We start from the raw sequence: 25,897 nt of genomic DNA, 5'->3' as shown, positions 1-25,897 counted from the left end.
TTATACTACTTATTAAATAAAGACGGCAGAACATCAATATCAGTTCGGAAATGCAAATTCTGGCATTTTAAAAGACGTAATTTCATTACATTTTTATGAATGTCACAGCGAATACCATAGGAGTCAGTAGTACAATGCATAAACAATAAAGGTTTAATATTTAGGTGGATAATTAAATATAAAAAATACCTTTTTATACATTAATAGTTCATTCTTAGACTTTAATTTTGAAAATTGACACACTTGACGTAACGTTATAGCGGGAGCTCATGCTGCTCGATTTCTGTCCTAAAACGATAACATTTAATTGCTAAACGTTAAATGGAGAAGATTTGTGGTTCAACCACAATCCACCTTATGAGCTTTCCATATTTCGTTTCTCATAAAACAGTATGGACTTCTCGTTTGGCGAGTTTTTTCCCCCGACTTTTATTTTGAAAGCGCATTATTTCCTGCCATTTTAAAAACTCGCAAGCTACTCGCTTCTGCAGCAACGCAGTAACTTCCGCTGTGTCGCAGCTCGTGTATAATCTATTATTGTTGTTTGAAATTTAATAAAAAAAGTGAATATGAATGTGATCGATCATGTGCGGGATATGGCAGCGGCCGGACTCCATTCTAATGTCCGGATCCTTAGCAGTTTGTTGCTAACCATGAGTACCAACAACCCGTGAGTCTCCAATGTGTCTTTCACTGTATTAAAGTCTTTAAAATGACACCTGTCTAAACAGAAGTGTGCATTTATTCACCGATGAGCTTTTAAATGCATTTTAAACATGGTGCCTTTAAATCGCAGCGGAAAGTGTTTTGTGAAAGCTGATTTACAGTAATGTTTACAATGTCGTAACAATAATACATCATCATTTAAGACAGTTATTCCAGTAGCAAAAAGTAACACGACATTTGCTACCGTGTTATTCCAGGTGTGTTATAAATAAAAAAAAACAACAACAACAACAGAAACCATCAGAGAAATGCTGGTTGGTTTAATGGTTACAACGCGAACTTTCAATGTTTTATTTACGATGATATGTGTAATGCAAATGATCAAAATTTGTCTTTTTTCAGAAGGGAAATGATTCAGTACCATGGCATATGAAAACACAGCAGTATATTTTACAAACTGAGTCCGTTTGTGAAACGTCATTTTCTTAAAGGGACAGTTCACCCAAAAATGAAAATTCTGTCATGACATCCCCCCCATGTCATTCATTTTGCAGGGAGTTGTTCTCACCGGCTCAGAAGTACCAGCTGCTGGTGTATCACGCGGACTCAATCTTCCATGATAAAGAGTACAGGAACGCCGCCTGCAAATACAACATGGCTTTGCAGCAAAAGAAAGTGCTCAGCAAAACATCCAAAGTGCGGCCGTCCAGTACAGGTGGCACAACATCTGCAGGCCAAGCACAGGTGAGCTCTCCCAAACCTTTGCACAAATTTGTCAGCGCCTTCTCTGTCTCTATGATGCGCTGATGCTTCGAATTATGTAGTCAATGAAATCTAACAATTGTTTATTTATTAGAATTTACCATCAGAGATTGAAGTGAAATATAAAATCGCAGAGTGCTACACGATTCTGAAGCTGGATAAAGACGCCATATCTGTGCTGGATGGAATCCCTTCTCGCCAGAGAACGCCAAAGGTCCGTATGAGACGTGTAATTCCTGAAACAACACTCTTATTGGCTGTCACATAGATAATCCCACCCCCCAAATCACAGTATTGGTCGATGTTGAAATATGTAATATTTGCGAAAAGAACTCATCGTTTAATTGTGTTTTAATTTTAGATCAACATGATGTTGGCGAATCTGTACAGAAAGGCGGGTCAAGAACGTTCAGCTGTGACAAGTTACAAGGAGGTTTTAAGACAGTGTCCACTGGCTCTTGATGCTATTATTGGTTAGTTAGAATTCTTCCTCTTGTGATACAGTTTCTGTTGCCTTTGTTCTGAAAGTTCACGCTAAACATTCAAGTGTCTCCCGCTGATGTATCGCAGGGCTTCTGTCTCTGTCGGTGAAGGGGGCGGAGGTCGCGTCCATGACGATGGATGTGATTCAGAGCATCCCCAATCTCGATTGGCTGTCTGTGTGGATTAAAGCGCATGCTTTTTTACATGGAGGAGACAATCAGAGGTCTATCAACACTATCTGGTGAGCATCTGTGTGTGTTGTACATCTGTAATGTTTTGATTCCGTCGAATGACCGATGCATCTCCTGTAGCTCTTTGGAGAAGAAGTCTCTCCTGAGGGATAACGTCGATCTGTTGGTCACGTTGGCAGATGTGTACTTCCGGGCTGGAGATACCAAGAACTCCATCTTGAAGTTTGAGCAGGCACAGATGCTCGATCCTTACCTGATCAAAGGTACGTTGGAAAACGGTTCTATAATATTGAACTGTAGATCCGCAGCAAAAATATAAGTTTATTCGATTATTTAATCGATATCGTTTCGTAGGTATGGACGTGTATGGGTATCTTATGGCCAGGGAGGGTCACCTAGAAGATGTGGAAGTTCTTGGAGGACGGCTGTTCAACATATCCGACCAGCATGCCGAGCCTTGGGTCATATCAGGGTGAGTCTGATTTTCATGAACCCTTGTTGAAAACTGAAACATTTACTTTAAATCCTTTGTCACTTGTTTTCCACAGATGTCACAGTTTTTACGGCAAACGTTATTCTCGGGCCCTCTATCTGGGAGCTAAAGCCATTCAGCTGAATAGTAACAGTGTTCAGGCACTTCTCTTAAAGGGGGCAGCGCTGCGTAACATGGGCCGAGTGCAGGAAGCTATTATACACTTCAGAGAAGCCATGCGATTGGCTCCCTGTCGTCTGGACTGCTATGAAGGTACACGTTTCCCGATTTTTTCCTTTTTTGTGTTTAATTTCAATTAGATCTAGCTTTAAAAAAAAAGCTTAAAATCGATTAGTGATATAAATGGGACCCCGTTTGTAAAATCCATGCTTAAAGGTGGGATGTCCGATTTCTCATAGCCGGTGTTGATGTTCAAATCACCAAAACAGACACACCCCTACCCCCATCATTTGCTTTCGTCAGCGCTCGGCTCGACTAATGTCCATCCTGTGCACTGAGCACCTTACTGCTGATTGGCTACAAGGTTGTTTTGGTACTCGGCCCGACTTTGTCTAAACGAGCATAATTCCGAAATCGGACACACAGCCTTTAAATTGAAAATCCTAATTATGAGATCATCAAAGCAGCATCAAGGTATTTATAGTCATGCAATGACTTAAAATTATAGATATTCAGTTTTTCATTTCTAATATGACTTAAATGACATAATAAAAAAATTATTGACCCCATGTTTTAATTTTTTGCCCAAAAATACTAAAAGTTTGCGGCCTAAACATTTAGATTAATCTTTGGTCTTACTCTGGCGATGTTAAAAGCATCAAGGTTATATTTTCACACAATTTTTCTTATTTTATGTTCAAAGAATATTTTTGCGATTCACTTTTTCTACATAAATATCAAAGTTTGAACTCTGCTCGTCCGGCAATTGCATTTTTTTTTTGTTTCATTACATTTGTTTTCGGGAATATATTGTGACTTTTTGATATGTTGGGCAAAGCAGGTAAGCTATTTTTAAAACTCAACCTTTAGAATCAAGTATTCGTTGCTTGTTTGCAGGTCTCATCGATTGTTACCTGGCGTCAAATGGTATCCGGGAGGCGATGGGAATGGCCAACAACATTTACAAAACCCTCGGAGCTAATGCCCAGACTCTCACCATCTTGGCCACAGTGTGTCTAGAAGACCCCATGACGCAGGAGAAAGCGAAAACACTGCTGGACAAAGCTCTCGCTCAACGACCCGACTACATCAAAGCTGTCGTGAAGAAAGCCGAGCTCCTCAGTATGTCAATCGCTCAATGTGTTTCTAGTTTATTCATTATAGTTTGTATTAGGCTTGTATATTGTGTCCTTTAGGCTTGTGGCATAAAGTCTGGTATATAGTGAAGGCTGTTCTGATTATTTTTATACTCATGGATTTGTGTTTCAGGTCGGGAACAGAAATACGATGAAGGGATAGCACTTCTTAGAAACACTTTAGCCAATCAGAGCGACTGTGTGCTGCACAGAATGCTGGGAGATTTTCTCGTGGCTGTTAACGACTATCAGGAGGCCATGGATCAGTACAGTATAGCACTAAGGTAACAAAGTCTCTTCTGTATGTTGTAACTGCATCGGACAGTTTAAAGTCCTACATAACTGTTATATTCTTGCAGCCTCGATCCAAACGATCAGAAGTCTCTGGAGGGCATGCAGAAGATGGAAAAGGAAGAAAGTCCCACAGATGCCACGGTCGAGCTGGATGGTGATGATATGGAGGGCAGTGGGGAGGAGGGAGACCTGGAGGGCAGTGACAGCGAAGCGGCGCAGTGGGCCGATCAAGAGCAATGGTTCGGCATGCAGTGACCCTCAGAACGCTGTAATAGACTTTCAGCACTTCTGAGTTCTGTGTGATCAGCTAAAAAACATCCAAACCATATTTTTGTGTGCGGATTCTCAAAACTGACCTCTGGTGGTGAGATATGCACATTGTTAGACTAACAGGATTCATGGTGGACACAATGTTGGGTGGATTGACTTTGTTCATACATTTAGCCCTGGATCTTTTGTTAATTCTCAATCCTTTGCAGGTAACGTGTGGGTCCTATAGAATCTTGCAAATTTCTAAACATGGCAAAAAATTACACGTGAAACGACGTTATGGTCTTAATATATGTCCTTCATTTTAATGCTGCAAAATACCTTGTTGGGTTGGAATGTAACAATTCTTCAGTATTTTTTCAAACCAGTGTTTAAATGATCATTTAAGTCAATATTGTGTAGCTTTTATGTCAGGTTATTTTTTTCTATGTCGTGTATTGTAAATAAGACTTTTTGAATGTTTTGGAAATAAAATCATGTTATAAAGTTTTGATATCTGGAAATTTTCATGTTTCAGTAACATAAAATATAAAGATTGTAGAGACAATAAAGCAAACATGTAATATTTTATTAATTACAAGTCATTGTAATAATTACAACACTGATTCAGCAGCGACCATCGTCTGGTTATCATGGGAACTGCAGTAAAGACTGTCGGTCTCGCTCAATGTCACACAAACCTCACACCTGAATGAGCCTCTGCATTAAACATATTGCACATCCCTGTGCAACGCAACAATAACAATTTTTTGTTGATGTACACATATCACAAAACGTTAGAGAAAGGTGCCTTTAAGGATTGTCAGTAATGGCATCTTATGTTTTTCTTTTTTAAATTGAGTATTGCAGTTCTATACAAAAGTTTGTTCTACACAACATTTTAAACTATCTAAGGGGACATGCACCATTTAAACTACTGTAATATTATTTTTGAACTGTTTAGAATTTCATTGGAAAGAGAGGGGTTGGACCCGGCTGGGCTTTATCAAGCCTGGCTGTCAGGTCTAAAAAAAGCTGTAATTTCACTAACATCTGAGCTTTCTCTACACTAATGATTCAAAATTAAGATGTAGCACAGTTGGCATGCAGGCCTAGAATGATGTCGGGACTGCTCAATCTCATGCACTAAAATCCAGAAAACCTCACAGGTTTGCAGGGAACACAAAGAGCGGATTGGTTTACTCCGCCTGAGCTGAGGAGAGAAAGAGAGATGATGTAAAAATACAAATGACAAAATATGAACGAAGAACTTCAATATAAATGCTATAGTGTACAAATACAAACATGTGCCATCATGCAAACGTGATACGTTTTATTTTAGGATGTAAAGTGTCATCAGTCTTCATTGGATCCAGACTTGCAGTCGCACAAACGTGAGGTTGTGATGTGTTAGTATATTCAGTGTGTCATGTGATCATTACTCACTCTGATGCAAACAGGACAAAATGATCATGCGTGTTGTCTGGGGTCACCTGCACGCTTACAGAGAACTGATTAGACAAACTATATAGATCCGTATGGTATTTACAGAATTAAAGAGACTTTATTCAGCAACACTTTTGTGCTAATGTCAGGATAGTTGATCCCAGAATTCATCACAGCCTTTACTTTTTGTGCTCAGTTCATTCACTCGGCACCTTGAATACACACTTACATGTACATTACAATATAAACAAATGTTTTTGTTAATCAGCATGTATTGTCCCCATAAACGCATCCAGCAAAAAAAATGCTAAAGTAAACATTTTCAGTTTAAGCATCTTTCAGAAATGATAAAAAACACCATTAAACATTTTCCAGATTCACTAAAGTGATTAAGTATACAAGGGAACTAATGCATTTGGCTAGTCCTTGATCAAGCGAAAAAACTAAGTTTGTTAAGAGGACCTACGAAAGCAACCGACAGAACTGAGGTAGCTGCAGTCTACTAAAGGCAGAGAGAAAATTATTTGTGTCCGAAAATGAAATAAGATACATTGTGACGTTACAGTGGAAAACAAACAACTGCACATTCGTTCTATAAAGATAAATCTCATCTCAGTGCTTTGAGCCAAAAATATCTAAAGCAATCGGATAAATAGTATTGCATCTCGGCACTTTTCATACATTGAAAAAAGGGGACCTGAGAAAATATACACCTTTAATAAGACGAAACCGATAAAAAAAATTGCTTAAAAATTTAATGGTTAAAAAACAAAACACTATTCTCCGACAGCAATATGCCATATGTAGATCAACATTTGTGTATAAAAATTGAAACTAGGCTCGGATGCGTGTGCAAATGTGAACGTGGTTAAGTGTTGTTCCTTGTTAATGTTGCTTCTCGGGTTATTTGGAGTCACGGTTACAGTAGCTTCACGTCAGGTCTCAGATCAGTCAGGACGACCAGAACAGGTTGCTTATGTTAGTGTCTGTGCTGTAAAGCCACACCATTATGGGGAGTGTCAGAGCTACAAAGGGCCAGGAGATGCCCTCGGTGCATGCAGAGAGGGACCAGCCTCTCCTGTCGGCCTCCTGCTCCTCATCTTTACCCGGCTCCAAGTAGTTCCTCGCCACAAATTTTAGGAGCTCGTCCAATAGGATAACAGGCAGCGAGATCTTCAGCACCATCATCCACTGGGTCACATTCAGGGGGGTGATCTGAAAGATGACCTAAAATGGAGAGAGACAGAGACGTTAAGAGTAAAACTCAATTTTATTTTTGTGCTCTACAATCAAGGAATAGTTCCCAAAAATGACATTTCTCTTATCATTTATTTACCCTCATGTCATTCAAAACCTGTATATGTCTCTTCTGTCTAACACAAAAGAAGATATTTTGAGAAATGTCTCTGTTTTGTGTTCATTTAAAAGAAGTCATGGAGGCCAGTTTTGTTTGGTTACCAACATTCTTCAAAATATCTTTTCACACAGGTTTGTAATGACATGATGGTGAGTAAATGATGACAGAATTTTTAAGGTGAACCATCCTTTAATGCTACATAAAGTTCAGCAGGCGTACCGGTAAGGGCTCCACATGGAGGATGAGGAAGTGCAAAGACATTGAGAGGCAGATGGCTCCCAGCAGCCAGATGTTTTCCCAGGGAGGCATGCGGATCAGGGACTGGTTCTCGGACAGACTGGAGGAGAGAGAGCACATGTTTACTGGAGTTATATAAGACTTCAAGGCCGATCGTCTGAACCTGGATGATGTGACCTGTTTTTGATCTGACCTGTTGAGAGCGTTACACATTTCAATGGTGACCAGTACAGATAGAGCCATGGTCATGGGGTAGGGAGACTCAAACAGATGGCACTCCAGGTCCTGGAAGTCGGGATTATCAGGAGAACACTGCAAGAAATGACTCTGAAAGAAGAGATACACACAGTCAGAGACACAGCTGGATAAATCACTAAATTTGACTACCATAGTTCTGTTGAACAAAGTATATTTTGAAAGCAATCAGTTCTGGGGCACTTTTGACTACCTTTGCCACCATTGACTACCATAGTAGGAAAAATGACAAAGAACTATTTGGTTACAAGCATTCTTTCAAATATATTTCTCCGCGTTCATCAAAATATAGAAATTTATACAGATCTGAGACAACTCAAGGGTGAGTAGATGATGACTGAAGTTTCATTTTTAGGTAAACTGTTGCTTTAACATCAAACTAAAAGACAATTCATGTCTATAAGTCAAAGATAGGTGGATGTGACTTTGGCCAATAAACAGTAATGATGCAAACTAAGCCAATTTAAAATGCCCTATAGATCATAAATTCACAAAATAATTTCAAACAGAATTTAAGAAAGTAAAGAGAAGTAAAACAGTTGTTCAAAAGATTTAGTAACTTTTGACTTCATCTGTTTTTCCTTAAGATGTGCACAAAGTTTACATTTCCCTTTTCAGAATCTGGAAAATGCAGAAAATAGTTTTGAAAACAATTAATTTAAAGTCAGGTGGACTGTAAGTGTTGACAAAACAATGACAATTTAAACCAAAAAACATTTTCAGAGGTTTTGAATTAATCGTGTTGCCATCATGAGGATCACTGAATGTTTCTGTCAATTGTAATAGTTGTGTATGAGTCTGTTTATTGTCCTCAATGTAAACAGATGTCCATCAGTAACAGTTTGATGTTGAGATTCATGAGTCAAAGATTCTGGAGGACCTGGATCATGTTTCTGAAGATCAGTGGACAGTTTAATGACTCAGGACAAACAAGAAACTCTTAAACAACAGTATTCATATCAGGGGGACGTAAACTTTTGACCTGATCAACTTTTAGAAATTCTGTTATTATTCTTTGGTGTGAACTTCATGTTAACATATAGCTTTCCTGTAGCTCAATGGTTAGAGTATGGCGATAGCAACGGCAAGGTCATGGGTTTAAATTCCCAGGGATTGCACGCATTATGCAATGTTAGTAGCTTTGTATAAAAGTGTCTGACAAATGCATAGATGTAAATAAATGCAACATTTCTTTCGTAAAATAACTTGTTCTGGGCAGGACTAAATTAAAAATGAATGTTAATTTTTGTAATTTCCTCTTATTTTCACAAAATTTTCAGCATTTTCCAGATCCTGTAAAGGGGTATGTAAGCTTTCGACTTTAACTGTATGTATATTATTTGCATGATTGTGTTAATTGATAGTGATGACAATTGATTGCTTATATTAAATAAATTGGAAACAGGAAAAAGTGTTGTGTCTGATAGATTTTTGCTATTACTGTAATGATACAATACTTTATTGATTTGTGTTCACATAGCAAATGCCACAAAATTCACAATGAAAGGCAAATAGTCCTAAAAGTGACAATTTTACTAACTGCCACAGAAAAATGTCCCCAATCCTACCATTTTACTATTCTATTCTATCATATTTTTATGTAATATGTATGCAATAATTAATAATTATTTAAAGAAAAAAAATAATTAGATTAATTTAAATTTGACCGAGAGGGTTACGAGTGTCCTAAACGTGCAGCATCAGAAATTTAAACGGAGACATGGTTTACCAGCTGGTAAAGGGTGATCATTGGACCATCCTCAGCAGCGATGAACCACCACGCCGCGGCTCCTACTGTCGCAGCACCGACATAACCTAAATCACACAACACACACCAAACCAGAGTTACACTGGAGCGAAAACGACACACGTCAGTGTTATTGGGAGAAAACAGAATGACTCACAGCCAATGGCCATATATCTGAAGAAGAGCCAGCCTGAGATGAGGGGCTCTTTAGCGTTGCGAGGGGGTTTGTTCATGATGTCCAGGTCGGGTGGGTTGAAGCCCAGAGCAGTTGCAGGTAGACCGTCAGTGACCAGGTTGACCCACAGCAGCTGAACAGGGATGAGAGCCTCTGGGAAACCCAACGCAGCAGTGAGGAAAATGCTAGTAGAGAAATCATAAAAGATGTTTCAGATGACAAAAACTGATGAAGGTAGAAATAAATGATATTCATTTGTAATGCATTAGGGAAAGATGACTGACCAGACGACCTCTCCTACATTGGATGAGATGAGGTAGCGGATGAACTGCTTCATGTTGTTGTAGATAGCTCTGCCTTCCTCGACAGCAGACACGATGGTGGAGAAGTTGTCATCAGCGAGGACCATCTCTGAGGCTGACTTGGCCACTGCAGTCCCAGAGCCCATGGCGATGCCAATCTCCGCCTTCTTCAAGGCAGGGGCATCGTTCACGCCGTCTCCTGTCTGTACAAACAAATCAGTCAATCTGATGTCCAGTAATTCTCTTTTCAAGTAGTTCGACCAAAATGTAATTTTTAAACAGCCCCCCAAAAAAAGCTTGAACTTCTTGTAATATTGAAGAGATCTCCACAGTAACGTGACCTACCATGGCGGTGATCTCATCGAAACCTTGCAGGAACTCCACGATCTTGGACTTGTGCGAAGGTTCCACACGTGCGAAGCAGCGGGCTGTCATGACAGCATCTCGCTGAGCCTGGGGTGAAAGGTCGTCAAACTCACGACCCGTGTAGGCCATGCGGTTGACGTCGTCGTCTTCCGAGAAGATGCCGATCCGTCTGCAGATGGCGACGGCAGTACCCTTGTTGTCGCCCGTGATCATGATGACCCGAATGCCAGCGTGCCGGCAGAGCTTGATGGAAGCGGCCACCTCGGTACGAGGAGGATCCAGCATCCCCACGCAGCCCACGAAGGTCAGATCAGACTGGGAGAGAGGAGGAGATGACGTTTAGAAATAATGACCACGATTAAAAATAGCAAGAATTTATTCTAGAGCTGGAATCAAGTAATTCTGATAGTCACCTCGTATTCTGCGAAGCGTGCCGTGTCGGTAAGAACCATCTCCTCTTTCTTGAGCGGGTTATCACGGGTGGCCAGCGCCAGACAGCGCAGAGTGTCCCGTCCGGTGCCGTATTCCTTGATAACAGTCATGATCTTTTCCTTAATGCCCTGAGTCAAGGGCACCCTGGAGCCGCCCAAACGTACATATGTGCACCTCTCGATCACGCCCTCCGGAGCGCCCTGAGATAGAGATTCTAGTTTAGCAGCGAGACTGACACACGGCTGACCAAATATCAATTCTCACTAGTATAACAGTGGAGACACACACCTTGATAAACATCTTAGCAGAGCTTGATTTGGCCTTGTTGGGGGTGCAGAACACAGACATTGACTTGCGGTCTCTGGAGAACTCCAGCGTGAACTCTTTCTTCATGAGCTGTTTGATCACCTACAAGCACACACACACGTTGTCTTCCGAAATCATCATTACGTTCACATTCTTTAAATAATGATAGTAATATTTACAGAGTTGCAGGCGTTGGCTCTCTCGATGTTGGACAGGCTTCTAACGTCAGTGTCAAAAACGTTCATCTTTTCCGCCAGGCAGGTGAGAGCCGTCTCTGTGGCTTCACCAACCTTCTCAAAAACACCTTTAGACTGAAAAAACATTGCATATCCTTCATTACTTCCTGTACGCATTCATCCAAACATTAAATCAGGCAAAGAAGAAAGGTTTTCAAACGCGGTTCTTCATATAAAATTGTTGCACGGCAGTTCACAAAACTGTTAGAACGAACACAAAGTCTTGACTAAAGGCCTATTTAAAACATCCAATAACTGTTTTGTCCCTTGGTGTGGACACATTTATTTAATGTTTATTGTAAGGGTAAACGCAGAAGAACTTAGGAAAGAAAGCGAGTTCACAATGATAATGTTCCACTGTATCTTTGTCTTTAAAGTAAGAGCAATTTTATAAACTTTATTGTATGGTTTTTACATACAGCTGTGGAAAGATTAAGATACTATTCAAAATTTTAATTTCATCAGCATTTCAAGGTGTTTTGTGGCTATTCCAGTCCAGTGTAACTGAGGTTTGATTTTGTTGAAATGCAACAAAGTAATCCAACAGCAATGTGAAAGACTAACAGCAGGACAAGACCAGAGTTTTTGTAATAATCTGGATTTTTATCACATTTTTCATATTTTAACTTTTTCTGAATACATATGACTGTTATATTGCTTAAAAGTGAATTTGAACTTGTGTTCTTTGCAGTATTTGAGGTCTGAAAAAATATAGAGCATCTTTTATTTTATTGTCCAGTTTGTACCAGTTTTTATTTTCTGCACATAAATGCAAATGGTGATGAAGAGTTTATTTCCAAAATGAGATAATGTTTTTAAAATCTTTCAAAAATCATGTATTTTATTGTGCATTCCAATTAAAATCAATCAAACTGCTGTTGCTTTGTTTTGATTTATGCCACAATAACTAAAAAAATACAGCTAAATAACACAAGAAAAACATAATAAATGATAACATAATAAAAAAACCAAGATTTTTGAAAGACGTCAAATATTGTTAGTAGTCAAAAACAAAAATACTATTTTACTTTAACGCATACCCACTGTATAAATAGTAAATGTAAAATCAGAAAATCCTTTTTTGAAATATATTTGGTCTCATATCGATATGAAGCTTGGAAAAACTGCGACAATAATTTTGCTCCCATCACCCACCCCTGCACAGAGAAACAATAACCGCACCTCATTAAAATCCAGGGAGGAATCATTGCACAAAGCACAGATGGTTGCCAGCTCCACCAACCCATCATACTGAGAGCACTTCACCAAACGGTTATTAAGAAACCTGCACAACAAAACAACATCAAGAGCTGACAAAAACAACAAATGGTCAAACAAGACATCGTCTTAAGCACAAGTCAACTCACACATCTCCTTCAGGGGCGTAGGTGGAGCCAGAGATAGTGAACTCCGTCAGCGAGCAGCTGTCGCCTTCGGCCTTGTCTACGATGAACATCTGAAAGACAATAGTTTTAATTTCATTGGTTAGTTTCTTTTGGGTTATGATTTCATAATGCTTGTTCTGCAAAACTCCAACAAGAGAAGAATGAGATAGGTTTGTTATGACATGAGGAGCAAGAAATGACAACTGTATTTTTGGTTTAGCCAACTAAACTTTCTATGTCAGTATGTTTCGGGTCTAGAAGGAATTTATGCAGCATAAAAAGTATTAACGTAAAAAGATTATCTGTTTTGGGCTCCTTTGTGTTTTCCTGTTGAAATAAATAAGAAACTGGCAGAAGAGCGAGTGGAAGGAAGGCAGAAGTTTTGTGTTTCAGCAAAAAGAAGTACAAAGATGAAACCTTAGTAAGCTCCCCTTCCTTCCCCCCCACTGACACCACATAAAAATGTTTTGTTACAGACACTACAGCCATCTTTCACAGCGAACATTCTTGCATTTCTCCAGCCCAACGACTAAGATTTCTATCCGAGAACAGGAAGCTGCACCAAAACACATCCAGACATTGAGAATAAACAGATCTCAAGACGGACAAAAAAAAACTGCGGGTTACCCTGCAGACGGACATCTGGTTGGTGGTGAGGGTTCCAGTCTTGTCAGAGCAAATGACAGAGGTGCAACCAAGAGTCTCCACAGAGGGCAGCGAGCGGACGATAGCGTTCTTCTTGGCCATGCGGCGGGTGCCGAGAGCCAGGCAGGTGGTGATGACGGCGGGAAGACCCTCAGGGATGGCGGCCACGGCCAGAGCGACGGCGATCTTGAAGTAGTAAACGGCTCCGCGGATCCACGAGCCCCCGTGGACGGGATCGTTGAAGTGGCCGATGTTGATGATCCACACGGCGATGCAGATGAGAGAGATGACTTTGGAAAGCTGCTCTCCAAACTCATCCAACTTCTGCTGCAGAGGAGTCCTCTCCTGCTCAGTGGAGGCCATCTGGTCACGGATCTTACCGATCTCTGTGTTCACGCCCGTGGCCACCACCACACCCACTGCTTTGCCTGCTGCAATGTTGGTTCCCTGAAATGCAAATGTCCAACATTACGTACAAAATTGAGACCAAAGGTGGACTGCAAAATGAACTCTGGAAACATTTAGCACGAGTATGAAAACCAAAATGGTTTGTGCAGTCAACAAAACCGATCAAGTGGGGGTTGTTTCTGTAACTTGAAACCAGGTACGTCTTATTTATTTAATCTTGTGATAAATATGATTAACAAGATTCAAGTGTTTCCGACCTAAACCGTAGTGGTCAATGTTACATTGTTCCTACCGAGAACAGCATGTTCTTTTTGTCCTGATTGACAGCCCGAGGGTCAGGGACGGGGTCCGTGTGTTTAATGATAGACACAGACTCACCTGCAGGATAAGCAGAAGGTAAACCAAAGGTTAGACAAAACGCATGATACTTTAAATACAAATGGAACAGGTGGTTTCTTACCTGTAAGGATGGACTGGTCCACTCTCAATGTAGTGGACTTAATAGAACAGATGCGGATATCTGCAGGCACCTTATCACCAACTGGACGAAAAGAAACGCAATAATGAAACACACAACGAAATTTAGATATTTTGTTTCAAAATACCATAAAATGAATTCGAAAAAAAAATAATTCTTGAAATCTAAGATTAAATCTTACCACTGAAGTGATTGTTTTAGGTCAATTTGGGGTAAACTTAATTCAAAGGAAAAAAAAATGATATACTATGGGATTTTTTATCATTTTTTTCCAGAAAACAAGACAATCAACACAAAATCACGTACAATCGCATTGTAAACATTCTTAAATCATTTTTACAGTGTATATATGTCCTTAGTAAACACACGAACAAGCAGATGGCCATACAAAGGAAAACTGTTTTGAACAAAAGGTGTCAACTGTATAATAAACACACTTATGTCAGGACCACTGTCGTCAAATATTTAAACGATAGCAATATTTAAGTTTGCCGGAATAAAACTGTTCTGGGCAAAGAAACCGCTCATGATGCATAACAGGATAACATTAGAATAAACGACAGATGAAGACAGATGGGGAAGGAGGTGTGTTTTCAGTGCGGTACAATTAAGCAGCTTATAGATAAAACGCAGTCCAGTGTGTGATGTATAACTATTGGTTAACGTTGATTAGGAGCACCTGATGTGATTGGCTGATGCAAAAATTGACTTGCGTGACCTGCCAGAACTGACGCTACCCTTGATAACTTGTCAATAACACTTAAAATGTTGTCGGTCACAAGGTCTAGACTCAAATTCCGGGGTGACCTGCGTTGGCAATTGCCGGCCCTATGTTATGGGATAACCTTTCGATTGTGATCCGTACAGCATCTTCAAGATCTAAAATTAGACCCCTGTTGAATTTGTACTTATTGGAAAAAATTGCGACTAGCTAAAATGGAGATGCCATGCTCTTGTTTCATTATGTTAACCTTTAAGAGAGTTTTATATATTACTGTATAAGCCTTTTGTAAGGATCTGTTATTCGGTGCTTTGTTTGGTATGTACAGCACTTTGGGCAACCTGTGGTTGTTTTGCAATGTGCTATAGAAATAAAATAAACAAAAAAACAGTCCTAAAATGATTTTTATGCTTAGCTTTACACACAATGTCTAACTTGCTTGTTAAGGTGCTAGAGGCAACATGGGAAAACACGCATATAATATACAATTATATTATAATGGAGTAGACTATAGATAAACTATGAATCAGTACACAGGGCCCATCTAACTCAACCTGTTCGTTTTTGTAAACGCTATAAACTCCAAATGCATCACACATGGTTTGCTGGAAACGTCCTTTGGAAAAGTCTCAGAGACTTCTAAAGACATTAGAGGTGATTACAAATCTTGTCAAGATTAACTACATAGAAACCCAAATCATATCAAATTAAATCCAGCGGTGCAGAAAAAAAATTATAGGGCGATAAAGAACAAAACAGACACAAAAAATCATCAGCCCCCCGAGGGCGAGAGAAGAAAATAGCACTGGCGACAATGCACCGTGCCAAACATGGAAAAACTATTCTGATATGTCCTCTGATGAGCTGATCTGGTTTAAACACAGGGGCATGAGAACAGCTGCCCCTGCCCTCGAAAGGAAGAGTGACGAGAGTTAACCCCCAGCTGTCAGTCAACCTGTGAGGCTTCAAAGTACGAGCTTTGCATCAGTCTGAGCGTTTTGTTGGCATCTTTGATGTTAAACATTAGTGTGTCTTAAGAGCAACAGTCCAGCAAATCCACGGGAGCATAAAAAAATGGGAGGGCATGATAACAATGGTCGCTGCATGACCTTGGCAACAGTCGTCACACATCTGTTCACAACACGATCTTCGAGCTCTGTATTAACACGGCCTCTCGCCAGGACCTGTGAACCCTGAGAGAAGCTACGCGGGCAAGCACAAAATGAGATCGTAGCAGCTCTTCTCAGAAAGACTTAAATGGTGGTCATTCCCATCTTTCAGCCGTCTAAATAGGGAACAAATGTTACACATGAGGTCCAGTTCTCAGAAGGTCACTCGGAATTGTTGACTGGTAACAAGAGCAATTAGAAAAGTGCGCAAACAGCTGGGCTAGAGAAGATGCTTGATGTGTGGAAGATTAGAAGTACAGATCACCAACTGGATAGTTAATAAATAAGAAAAAAAAAGAAAAGGTTCTTAATTTATTTACCCTAATGTCGCTCAAGCATGACTTGTTTCTGTTGAACACAAAAGAAGATATTTTGAGAAATGTCTCTGACCTCTATTGAATTTCATTGTACGGACACAAAATCTCAGAGACATTCGTCAAAATATCTTCTGTGAGGTGCATAAAATAGGTAATACAGGTTTGAATGGCATGAGGGTGATGAGGTAGGGAAATGATGAAAATGTTTGAATTTAATTTAATTCATTAAAATCCTTTCATGTTGATTGAAATTGAATTATGTTAAAATTCAGCTTTTTCTTGAACATTTCACGAATAGAATAGAATGTTGTATCCTTGAATAGAATTCAGTTGTTATTCCTTTAAACAATAAAAATAAATTTAATTAAACCTTTTGTAATGTAAAAAAATAAAAAAACATGAAATAAAAAATATATAAATATTATATTATATTAATTACACATTAAATGTATATTGTACAAGTATTTTTGATATCCGTTGATGATTTAAAAATAAATTGGTTCTCAACTTCAGAGTAACTTAACGTTTTGTTGAAAATTCTGTGAAACCCGGTATCACAAGTCGAATCAGTGTATTGTTACACCCCTAATGCATTACAACACCATTTATATTAGTTCAACTTCTTTTGTGAACTGTTAAAGTGATAACCACATAATCCGTCTGACTATTTTTAGATCTTGCTTCCATACCATATTTGTGATAAAGTAGAGTCGAGAGCATCTGTAAATAACGGACCATAGCATGCAATGTCTACCCTCTAACAGAGGCTACCACAATATGCTAACCAGACAAAAAAATAACCTCTTGATTGCGTTTCTATAAAATGCCCCCATTTTAAAACACATCTGGGAAATGTATTAACAATCTACATTCAAAATCAACACTATTTAAAAAGCTAATGAGTCAACCAGCGATGTAGATTTGTCCAACGAGGTGAGAATGACGCATCTATAGCTGAGAGCTGATTCATTGAGTTTTAATGGAGGCCCGATGGTGGAATTCACAAGTACGTCCACACTGTCCAGAACACAGCAGTGCTTATCAGCGCTCATACAGTATACGCACTCAAGGCTCCTGCTGTGAGCTATTTATGGTGTATCTGGCCTATAGGTACAAGCGTGACCTCTGAACCTGAGTTGTTGGAGTTATCAATCCACCCACTGTACACACACACCGCCCCCTCCTTTGTCCTCCAACAGCACGAGGACCCTGAACAAAACCTGCGAGAGAGCCCAACACAGCACCCACACAAGGACTCATCGCAAATCGACCTCAATACACAGTCTGAATTGAGAAGCACTGAGACGTAGCTTGCATAATCATTCACCCATTTAACTGGCTTTGACATGAATCAATCATAAGACAAATAGCTCACCCACAATCCTTCACAGTGGGTGGTCGGAGGGAGGGATGTGGTGCCATTTTGTTTTACTGGTATATGCAACCATCACTTCACCCAGCAACACCATTGTCACGTGTTTTATTCCTCCTGTTTTATGTCAAATGAACACACGTGACCTAGCATCACACAACAGGGGTCTGATTGGCAGGGAACTCACACGAGGCGAGAGAACTCTCACGAGGTGAAGGTACTCATGAATTCCATTTATGTTTGCAAAGCAGTGATACACACTTTTAGAGATGCCCATTTGACAAACTGAGTGGTTTCAGGAACGATGAAGCGTGGCCGGGTTTACGGAACATCTGGTCCACCTTGGTCACAGTGAAATGGTTGGTATCTTCTTGACCCTCATTCATTTCAAATCAGCAACTTGTGGATCCTCGCTGACAAACACCTGCGGACCTCTGCCACTTCGCAGTGATAGGCGATGGTTACCAGGTCCAGCAGAATGTGGCATGCCATCCTGGGTGCTTGAATTCCCAAAGTACAGAGCATGCCGACGGGCAGGGCCGATCTCGCTCCATGTGAGAGCAGTGGCATCATGAGAGGTAAAGGGGGTGGAACACTGTGGTCACTTCCCTAAAAGGACATCTCTCTCTCAGAACAATGGAGACAGCTGTTAGATCTGACCTTACAAACCCTTCCAATTGTCAATCAAAGCATGTAGTATAACTCAAAGCTTAAATTGGGGTTTAAGTATTCCTTCATTGGTCAGAAGTTGAATTAGATTGAAACAGTTTGGGAATGGGGATACCTCCCTCAAAAAAAATCACAATTCTATATCATCATTCATTCATCCTATGTCATTTAAACCTGTATATGACTCTTTCCTCTGCGGAAAACAAAAGATATTTTGAGAAATGCCTCAGGGGTTTTGTGTCCATACAATGGAAGTCAATGGTATCCAAAATTGTTCGGTTACCAACGTTCTTCAAAATATCTTCTTCTGTGTTCTCCAGGAGAAAGAAAGTCAAATAGGTTTGGAATGAGGATAAATAAATACGAATTTCCATTTTTGGGTGAACTGTCCCTTTAAGGTGCTGCTGGGCTTCTGAAATAGAGGCATTGCAAAACTAGCATAACGACTCCTATTTTCAAGAATTATTCTTAAATTAGACATTAATCAAAGCTTCACGCTTGTAAATATCCAAAAGCTATGCAAGTTATGCTAATTAAAACATCGAATGTGCACGGAGCAGACTGCAAGATGCCCCACATGCTGAGCTCAGATCTGTGCGTAACCGATAGGTTGTCAGGGGGGCCTCTGGCAGCATTTGTAATTCTGCTCACGAAACAGTCCCAGAGTCCTCTGCAGCGGGTGTGCTGAGCCGTGGCTCAGACTGCGTCATCCTCTCGACCCACAGCAGAAGCAGAGATGTAGAGAGAGAGACCGCACTTTAAACGTTCAGCGCAGATGTCGCGCTACTAAAAACTGTCCAGATTCAGCCAAAAAGCTCCAGGTGACTCGATCTTCCTAAATTAATCACATCGAGACACGTCGGCTGCTCAAATCACGTCCCCGAGACTAAGATCTTGTGCAGTGGAAAATCTTGTCATTATATGTGCAAGAAAAGCTTCAGACAGGACAGAAGGTCTGACTTCTCATAATGAAAGGTGTGCAGCTTTCTAGAAGATGTAAATATATATTAAATTTTTTTCTTCCCTTAACTGTGATCTCCTCTTTATACATTCTTCTACATTATTTTGTATTATTGTATTGCTGTAGAATGCCCTCACAAAAGCATTTCAATGTATAATATCAAATGCAACAGAGCTTCATTCCACCAGTGACCTCTTTCAAGGTGACTCTGATGTCTGGATCATATCTGACGTCACATGCTGCAATTTGGTGGAAATCTAAGAAGGGGTTGGGCCCAGAGCCGACACCTGTTATCTAAACCAGTGTCACAATGAGCTATAAATAAACCATTCCATAATCTAGACAACCAATCACTACAGCTCTACCACTATAAAAAAAATGATATCAAATCCATCCCTAGAACCCAAATAAAGAGAAGACACATTTTCTTAGCAGTGAAACAGAAGGAATGATGTGTTTCTATGCATTCAACTCAAGAACGCATAAAATGTAATTTCACAAAAATTTAAAACAAAACCAGGCTCCAATATTAATTTCTCAATATCTAAACAATTCGAGACATTTTCATTTACTATTTCCACATTAAAACATTTTTTTATCTTTTGTGTGTGGTGTTATGAGCTGGGTGGGTGCTGAGTATTAACAAAGTCGATGGATATGAAGTGATGATGATTTATGCAAACAGTCTATTGAGACACAGCAACAGGTGCAAAAAAAGACCTAAAAGTAACTCGACTTTAAAAGAGAACAGTACAAGAACTATAGGATTCCATTGGAAAAATATATTACATAACTGCTGAATAACACAAAAGCTTCTTAACAAAGTGGACAGTTTAATTTATACCTATTGGTATACAGTTGTCAATCCCGAAAGCACTATGTTAGGGTAATCTGTGTTTTTCACGACACCTTAGTTGACAAATATAAGAGGTGGACATCTTACCAGACACCTCCACCATGTCTCCAGGCACAATTTCTTTGGCTTTGATCCTCTGCACACTCTTCCTGTCTTGGCGGTAGACTTTGCCCATCTCAGGCTCGTACTCCTTAAGGGCTTCAATGGCATTTTCAGCATTGCGCTCCTGAGTGGGATGGAATCATACATGAAAAATATATTCGTAAAATAAGAGGAAAAGCTCTGCGGACAAAGACACTTCACTCTTGTTAAAAGTGAAGTGCGTAGTATTTTTGGAATGAACTTTTAGTATTAAAGCGACAGTTCACACAAGAATGAAAATTCTGTCTTTATTTACTTGCAAATCTGTATAAATTTCTTTGTTCTGCTGAACACAAATGAAGATATTTTGAAGAATGTGGGAAAGCAAACAGTTCAGAGGCAACTTTTGACTACCACTAAATAACAGAATTTTTATTATTGGGTGAACTATCCTTCTAAATTTCATACCCGACGTAAAATGGAGAAGCAGAAATATTGAAGTAAGTCATTTGTAAGTTAATTTCCCCTTTAAGTGTAAATACTGTGGCGCTATCAAAATCAACACGACACAGAAATACTAGTTTAACCAATGGCATGAGTTAAGGGTGCGGCCGTATTTCCTGGCCAACAGCAGATGGGTAGAGTTTACAACTGTATGAAAACAAGTCATTATACATACACATGTATATAATATATACATCATTCACTCACCTGCCATACACCCACAATGGCATTGGCTATAAGGATTAGCAAGATTACGAAAGGCTCCACAAAGGCAGTGATGGTTTCCTCTCCCTCCTCAAACCAGGCTAAAACCTGCAGAAAAACGGAGTCGTGTCAGGACAAGCCTTTACATCTCATCAAGTCCTTCACATTCAAAACACACTGCTCCTATTACAAGACCAGTAAATCAAGATTATAGGCGCGATCTGCCACTGGCATTTGCCTTGAAACAGATTCAACGCAAATATGCCGTTTTGCCACGCACAACCCATTTACATATACGAGTCTGTTTGGATTGTGTAAACTGCCATATTTTGAACAACAGTCAAACTGAGCAAAATGACATGACAGAGGCATGACAAAGCCAAACGCAGCAGCATTTTTAATGACTGGAAATAAAACTCCTGTAGCTCGCTGCAGTCACAGCACGACATATGTGCATCTAAATGAGAAAGAAATATAAACTCATTCTAAAAGAAGATTCTATAACATTTTTCCTCGTCCTCACATCATTAGGCAACAGACTTTAGAGCACATCAGGAGTTTTATTCTGCACATAAGAGATGATTACATAATTCTGTTCGGTAATACAGCATCTTCAATACAACAAAGACAATATGTCCCTCCTCAATGTGAGCCACCCAAGTTTATTCAAATTGCAATGCTCCCTTAAAATGGTGATATACGAGATATTTTTGTTTATCAATCGTTGTTGGATGCATCCTATAACATAATGCATGGCGTGGCTGTTCACTTGTCAGCCAACTTGGCAATGCCACCAGTTATTTTATGTGAAGAAAATGGGTATAAAAGTCCAGTATTTAAATGGGGAAAACTTTACAAAACTAATAAAACAATACTACCAAGATGCTCAAAACAATCGGCATCTCAATTTGCCTTACCACACTATGCATTATGTTGTGTTTGTTATGGATAAGTAACGTATGGCAAAATAATATGCATATAATAAGACTCAACCGAAATGAACCCATTTTAAAACAGTAGCCCATCCGGGTACTTTATAGGACACGCATTCAAGTCTACTAGAATTTGGCACACGAATAATAATTTAGAGTACTATTTAGAACAGATGGTATCCAAATTGGAAGGATTATATTCCCAGATTGGTCCAAATGTACACATAAATAGCGGTTGGGTCATTCCATTCCTATAACTGCTATATTGAGCAAAACTTGAGATTCATCGTCCTACAAGTAATCCATCTCATCAAGGTCATACCTACATCATATAGAGAGATTTAAAAACTCCAGTCCATCTCTAAAAGACGGTGGAGTAAAAGGTCTACAGTAATGAGTGGCTTGCAATTGAAGGTCAGCAGCCTAATTTGGCCTGCAGAGACGTCCTCTCTCACAGCCAACCACGAGACAGCCGTCAAACCGGACTCTAACACCTCAGTATCACTCGGCTGGACAATGCTGGCATAGCTCTCTCCGTCCACCATGCCGGCCACTTTCATTCCCTGAGCTATGTGGATGCGTTCTACATACTGCTCGAAATGTGTATCTCGGCATGCGTAGATTTCTTAACGGGAAGATGTCGTTTAGATTTTAACTATTTTAACTGTTTAGGGATTGCTTCATGTGGGGTTTAAAGGGATACTTTACTAGCAAATGAAAATTTCCCCATGTTTTACTCAACCTCAAGGCATCCTAACTGAATTTGGTATTCTTCTTCAAAGGTGCATCCATCGATCAAAGAACTTCTCAACACAGCCCTGTGGTCTTAACAAAGGTCTTCTGAAGCGAATCAATGCGTTTGTTCAAGAGAAATATCCATATTGACAGTGCTTTTAACATCGATGTCTAGCTTCCATCATCTCTCGATTGCACGTGAACCAGAGGTTTGTTTTTCCAGTGACGAATGCTGCATTTTTTGCATTGTTCTAATAGGATAGCGTCTACTCTGGTGGGAGCTTTCGTCACAGTCATTTGCCAGAAAAACAAGCCTCTGGTTCACGTGCATCCGAGAGATGCCGGATGCTACACATCAATGTTACTAGTGATGTCAATATAGATATTTATCTTAAACAAACACATAGATACGCTTCAGATGACCTTTTACGGAGCCATGTCGAGCAGTTCCTTGTTCCATGGATTGACTTTTTGGAGCTTCAAAAAAATCAACACCCATTCACTCCCATTCTACAGCTTGGAAGTAAAATTATATGTGGCATTATAACTCCGACTACATTCTTCTTCAACAAGAAAAGCATATTCAGTTAGAATGCCCCGAGGGTGAGAAACATGGGGAAATTTTGATTTGCTAGTAAAGTATACCTTAAAGATTAACAACCGGCCTGGTAACTAATTTAAAGCAAACAACAACAATGCACATTTCCCTTCAGCAGCATATATTTTGACTAATTGGACAAGCGGTGAAACAGGAGCGGAGTGATCACACTTCTTGTTCGGCAGTTAGTGACAGACACTCAATCTCAATGAATGCTGTTGTCACCATTCCAAAGTAGTCCAGCTTTCTCAGCTGTTTAAACTGTGATCTGCGAGTAACCCAAGACGAGGTGTGAAACATTTAAAGAGCTAACAAGACATCGGCACTTTGCTGACCCCTCTGGCTCACAGTCCATGTTTATTTTAACCCATGCAATGTTTGTCTCCAGTGTAAAGCAGTCAACACCTGCAATGTATCAATACCAAATCATCTCGGAAATCAGGTTGTATAAGTGTAAATTTCCACTGAATGTTATTATAAAATAACAATGGCATAAATCTGCCAAGACATGTACTTACAAATGATATACAAGCTGCCAGTAGAAGAATTCGTACGAGTAAATCCTCAAACTGTTCAATGACGAGTTCCCATATAGATTTTCCTGTCAAAAATACACCGATGCGAATGTGTCAGAATCAAATAAAGTGCAGGAACCAAAATTCAATTTGACAGTTTTAAAATATAAGATTACCTTCCTCAGCAGGCAACTCTGTGTGGGGGTTATTTAAGAGTATGAAAGAGAGAAAGGAGCGTTAAACATATGCACAGTAAATACATGTAAAAACAGAAGTAGTCTCAACAGCCTAAAGCACACATTTAGTTACTTTTACTATAAATGAATACTACAAATATTTCAAGGAATTACCACTTTCACTTTACATACATTAAATTGGCCTTGCTTAAGAAGAGAATATAAAAAGGCCAAACTTTACTTTAGAAAGTATTAACCTTTGTCAAAGTACTTGTCAACATGACAAGCTGACAAGAGATTCATGCTAAATACATTTCATATAAAAACATTTGCAATCTCTTACAGTCTATGCAGCTGGTAATGAAAAATATTCATGCCGCTGACATGAATATTTTATCCACGTCATTCATAAACACACGGTACCGTTTAACTAAAAACTGAGAGGAATGGGCGCGGGCTTTGGGTAGCGATTTTCAAGCATGCGTTTTGTACCCGTCAAACGTTTCTTTTAGCTCATAAACGGGCTGTCTTTCACACCGACTGTCAAAATCCCGCGTGGTGACGTCAGCGAACCGACTGCAACAAATGTAACATTTCTGTATGAACTTCACTCGCGCCGGTGGATGCGAAGGATACAAAGTGTCACACGTACCGTTGGAGCCCCATTTGTCTCTCTGGCGTTTAACCTGCTCTAAAGTCAGTCCCGTGCTCTCGTTGACGCCGAAATGACTATAAACTTCATCCACGCTCTTCATGTGAGCGTTCTCCATGGTCAAGACTGTAGGAGAACCCCGATGCCCCGCAAGAAATCTGCCATGGTCAAAAAAAAGACAGGTGCATTGACATCAAGCAAGCATGACAATGAAGAACATGCGAGAAAAGTTGAGATGAGCATATGCACCTTCCAGAAGCTTTATCCACGAGCGCCCAAATGCGGAAAACAGTGGAAGTTCAGATCACCCTGGCTGGTATCTTCCCCGAAGAACTGGAAATCAGTGGAAGCCAAAAGAAAAAGAGCCTTGCTTAGTACATCATATTCACCCGCCGTCCGAACCTCTGCCTGCCTGGAAATGTGACTGTGGACCCGTTTCTCTGCCGTTCAGTGGTGACTCGCAACGGCGTTTACTCTTGTTTTATCGCAAGCGTCTCACTACTGCCTCCCTACCGCATGTGGAGGACTCTGATTGGACAGCGAGTGTCCTGGGAGCCCGCGAAGATCCAACCGATCTTCCTTGGCACGGAGGGCGCTGACGTAAATGGCGGAGCCGTTAGTTCAGTGGTTGAAAGGGACGTCACTCAGTGCGGCTCATTGAGCTTTGCCCCGCCCCTCAAGCGCAGGTAGACGCCTGAACCCACCAATAGCATATCTCGAACCCACAGGTACACGTTATTCCTGGAACGTTTTTTACGGATTGTATCTATTAGTAAAACGAACATGTATTATATGCCAAAATAATAAAGTTTTCTACTATTATAATTTACATATTTTACGTTCAATCATATGAAATATTCCTATGAAGAGCATACAGAACGCGTTGCTTACAACTTTTCAGGGTGACTTAGCATATTATCGTATTACCAACACATAAATAAATTACTACCCTAGATCTCTAGCGTATGCATTTTTAAAGAGACATTTTGAGGCTAATGTGAAGATGTCATCATCTGTGTTTTCACATTTCAACATCACATTTTGTTTAAATAGAATAACTGCAGATATGAGAAAAAGTTGTTCCTGTACATCAGCTCAATTGATGGAGCAAGATGCTTGCAACAGCAAGGCCATCTGTTCAATTTCAATAGAAACTAATACAATAGTTATTAAATGCAATCAATGTAATGAAAATCACTTTGAAAAAGTGTCAGTTAAATGCAGAAA

The 25,897-nt window shown here is 39.8% G+C and overlaps 2 protein-coding genes across 3 annotated transcripts; one reads left to right on the top strand and one right to left on the bottom strand.

Annotated features, from left to right (window-relative positions):
• Positions 1–448: 448 nt before the first annotated feature.
• anapc7 (anaphase promoting complex subunit 7) lies at positions 449–4,945 on the top strand. Its single transcript, XM_056773113.1, has 11 exons — positions 449–670; positions 1,221–1,410; positions 1,523–1,642; positions 1,790–1,901; positions 1,999–2,152; positions 2,223–2,365; positions 2,457–2,574; positions 2,651–2,847; positions 3,652–3,876; positions 4,024–4,174; positions 4,250–4,945. Exons 1-11 carry the CDS (start codon positions 570–572, stop codon positions 4,437–4,439), a joined length of 1,701 nt encoding a protein of 566 aa, XP_056629091.1. The 5' UTR covers positions 449–569; the 3' UTR covers positions 4,440–4,945.
• A 58-nt stretch (positions 4,946–5,003) lies between these two features.
• atp2a2a (ATPase sarcoplasmic/endoplasmic reticulum Ca2+ transporting 2a) lies at positions 5,004–25,168 on the bottom strand. Of its 2 annotated transcripts, XM_056772605.1 has the most exons (22): positions 24,920–25,168; positions 24,671–24,828; positions 24,019–24,036; positions 23,846–23,928; positions 21,066–21,170; positions 20,361–20,499; positions 14,191–14,271; positions 14,023–14,108; positions 13,305–13,769; positions 12,660–12,748; positions 12,475–12,577; positions 11,236–11,367; positions 11,039–11,158; positions 10,732–10,950; positions 10,298–10,633; positions 9,935–10,155; positions 9,633–9,835; positions 9,458–9,543; positions 7,667–7,800; positions 7,456–7,573; positions 6,986–7,106; positions 5,004–5,646 (listed from the first exon to the last, which is right to left on the bottom strand). In XM_056772605.1, the coding sequence occupies exons 2-22, from the start codon at positions 24,786–24,788 to the stop codon at positions 5,633–5,635; spliced, it is 2,991 nt and encodes a 996-aa protein (XP_056628583.1). In that variant the 5' UTR covers positions 24,789–24,828; positions 24,920–25,168; the 3' UTR covers positions 5,004–5,632. The 2 variants fall into 2 exon arrangements, with proteins under 2 accessions (XP_056628583.1, XP_056628582.1); XM_056772604.1 differs by lacking the exon at positions 5,004–5,646 and having other exon boundaries at positions 5,975–7,106.
• Between the last annotated feature and the right edge of the window lie 729 nt (positions 25,169–25,897).

The sequence above is a fragment of the Triplophysa dalaica genome, chromosome 18 (assembly GCF_015846415.1).
Source record: "Triplophysa dalaica isolate WHDGS20190420 chromosome 18, ASM1584641v1, whole genome shotgun sequence".
NCBI classification, from domain to species: Eukaryota; Metazoa; Chordata; class Actinopteri; order Cypriniformes; family Nemacheilidae; genus Triplophysa; species Triplophysa dalaica.
Note: the sequence above shows the minus strand (reverse complement) of the source record. Positions and strands in the feature narration are given on the sequence as shown.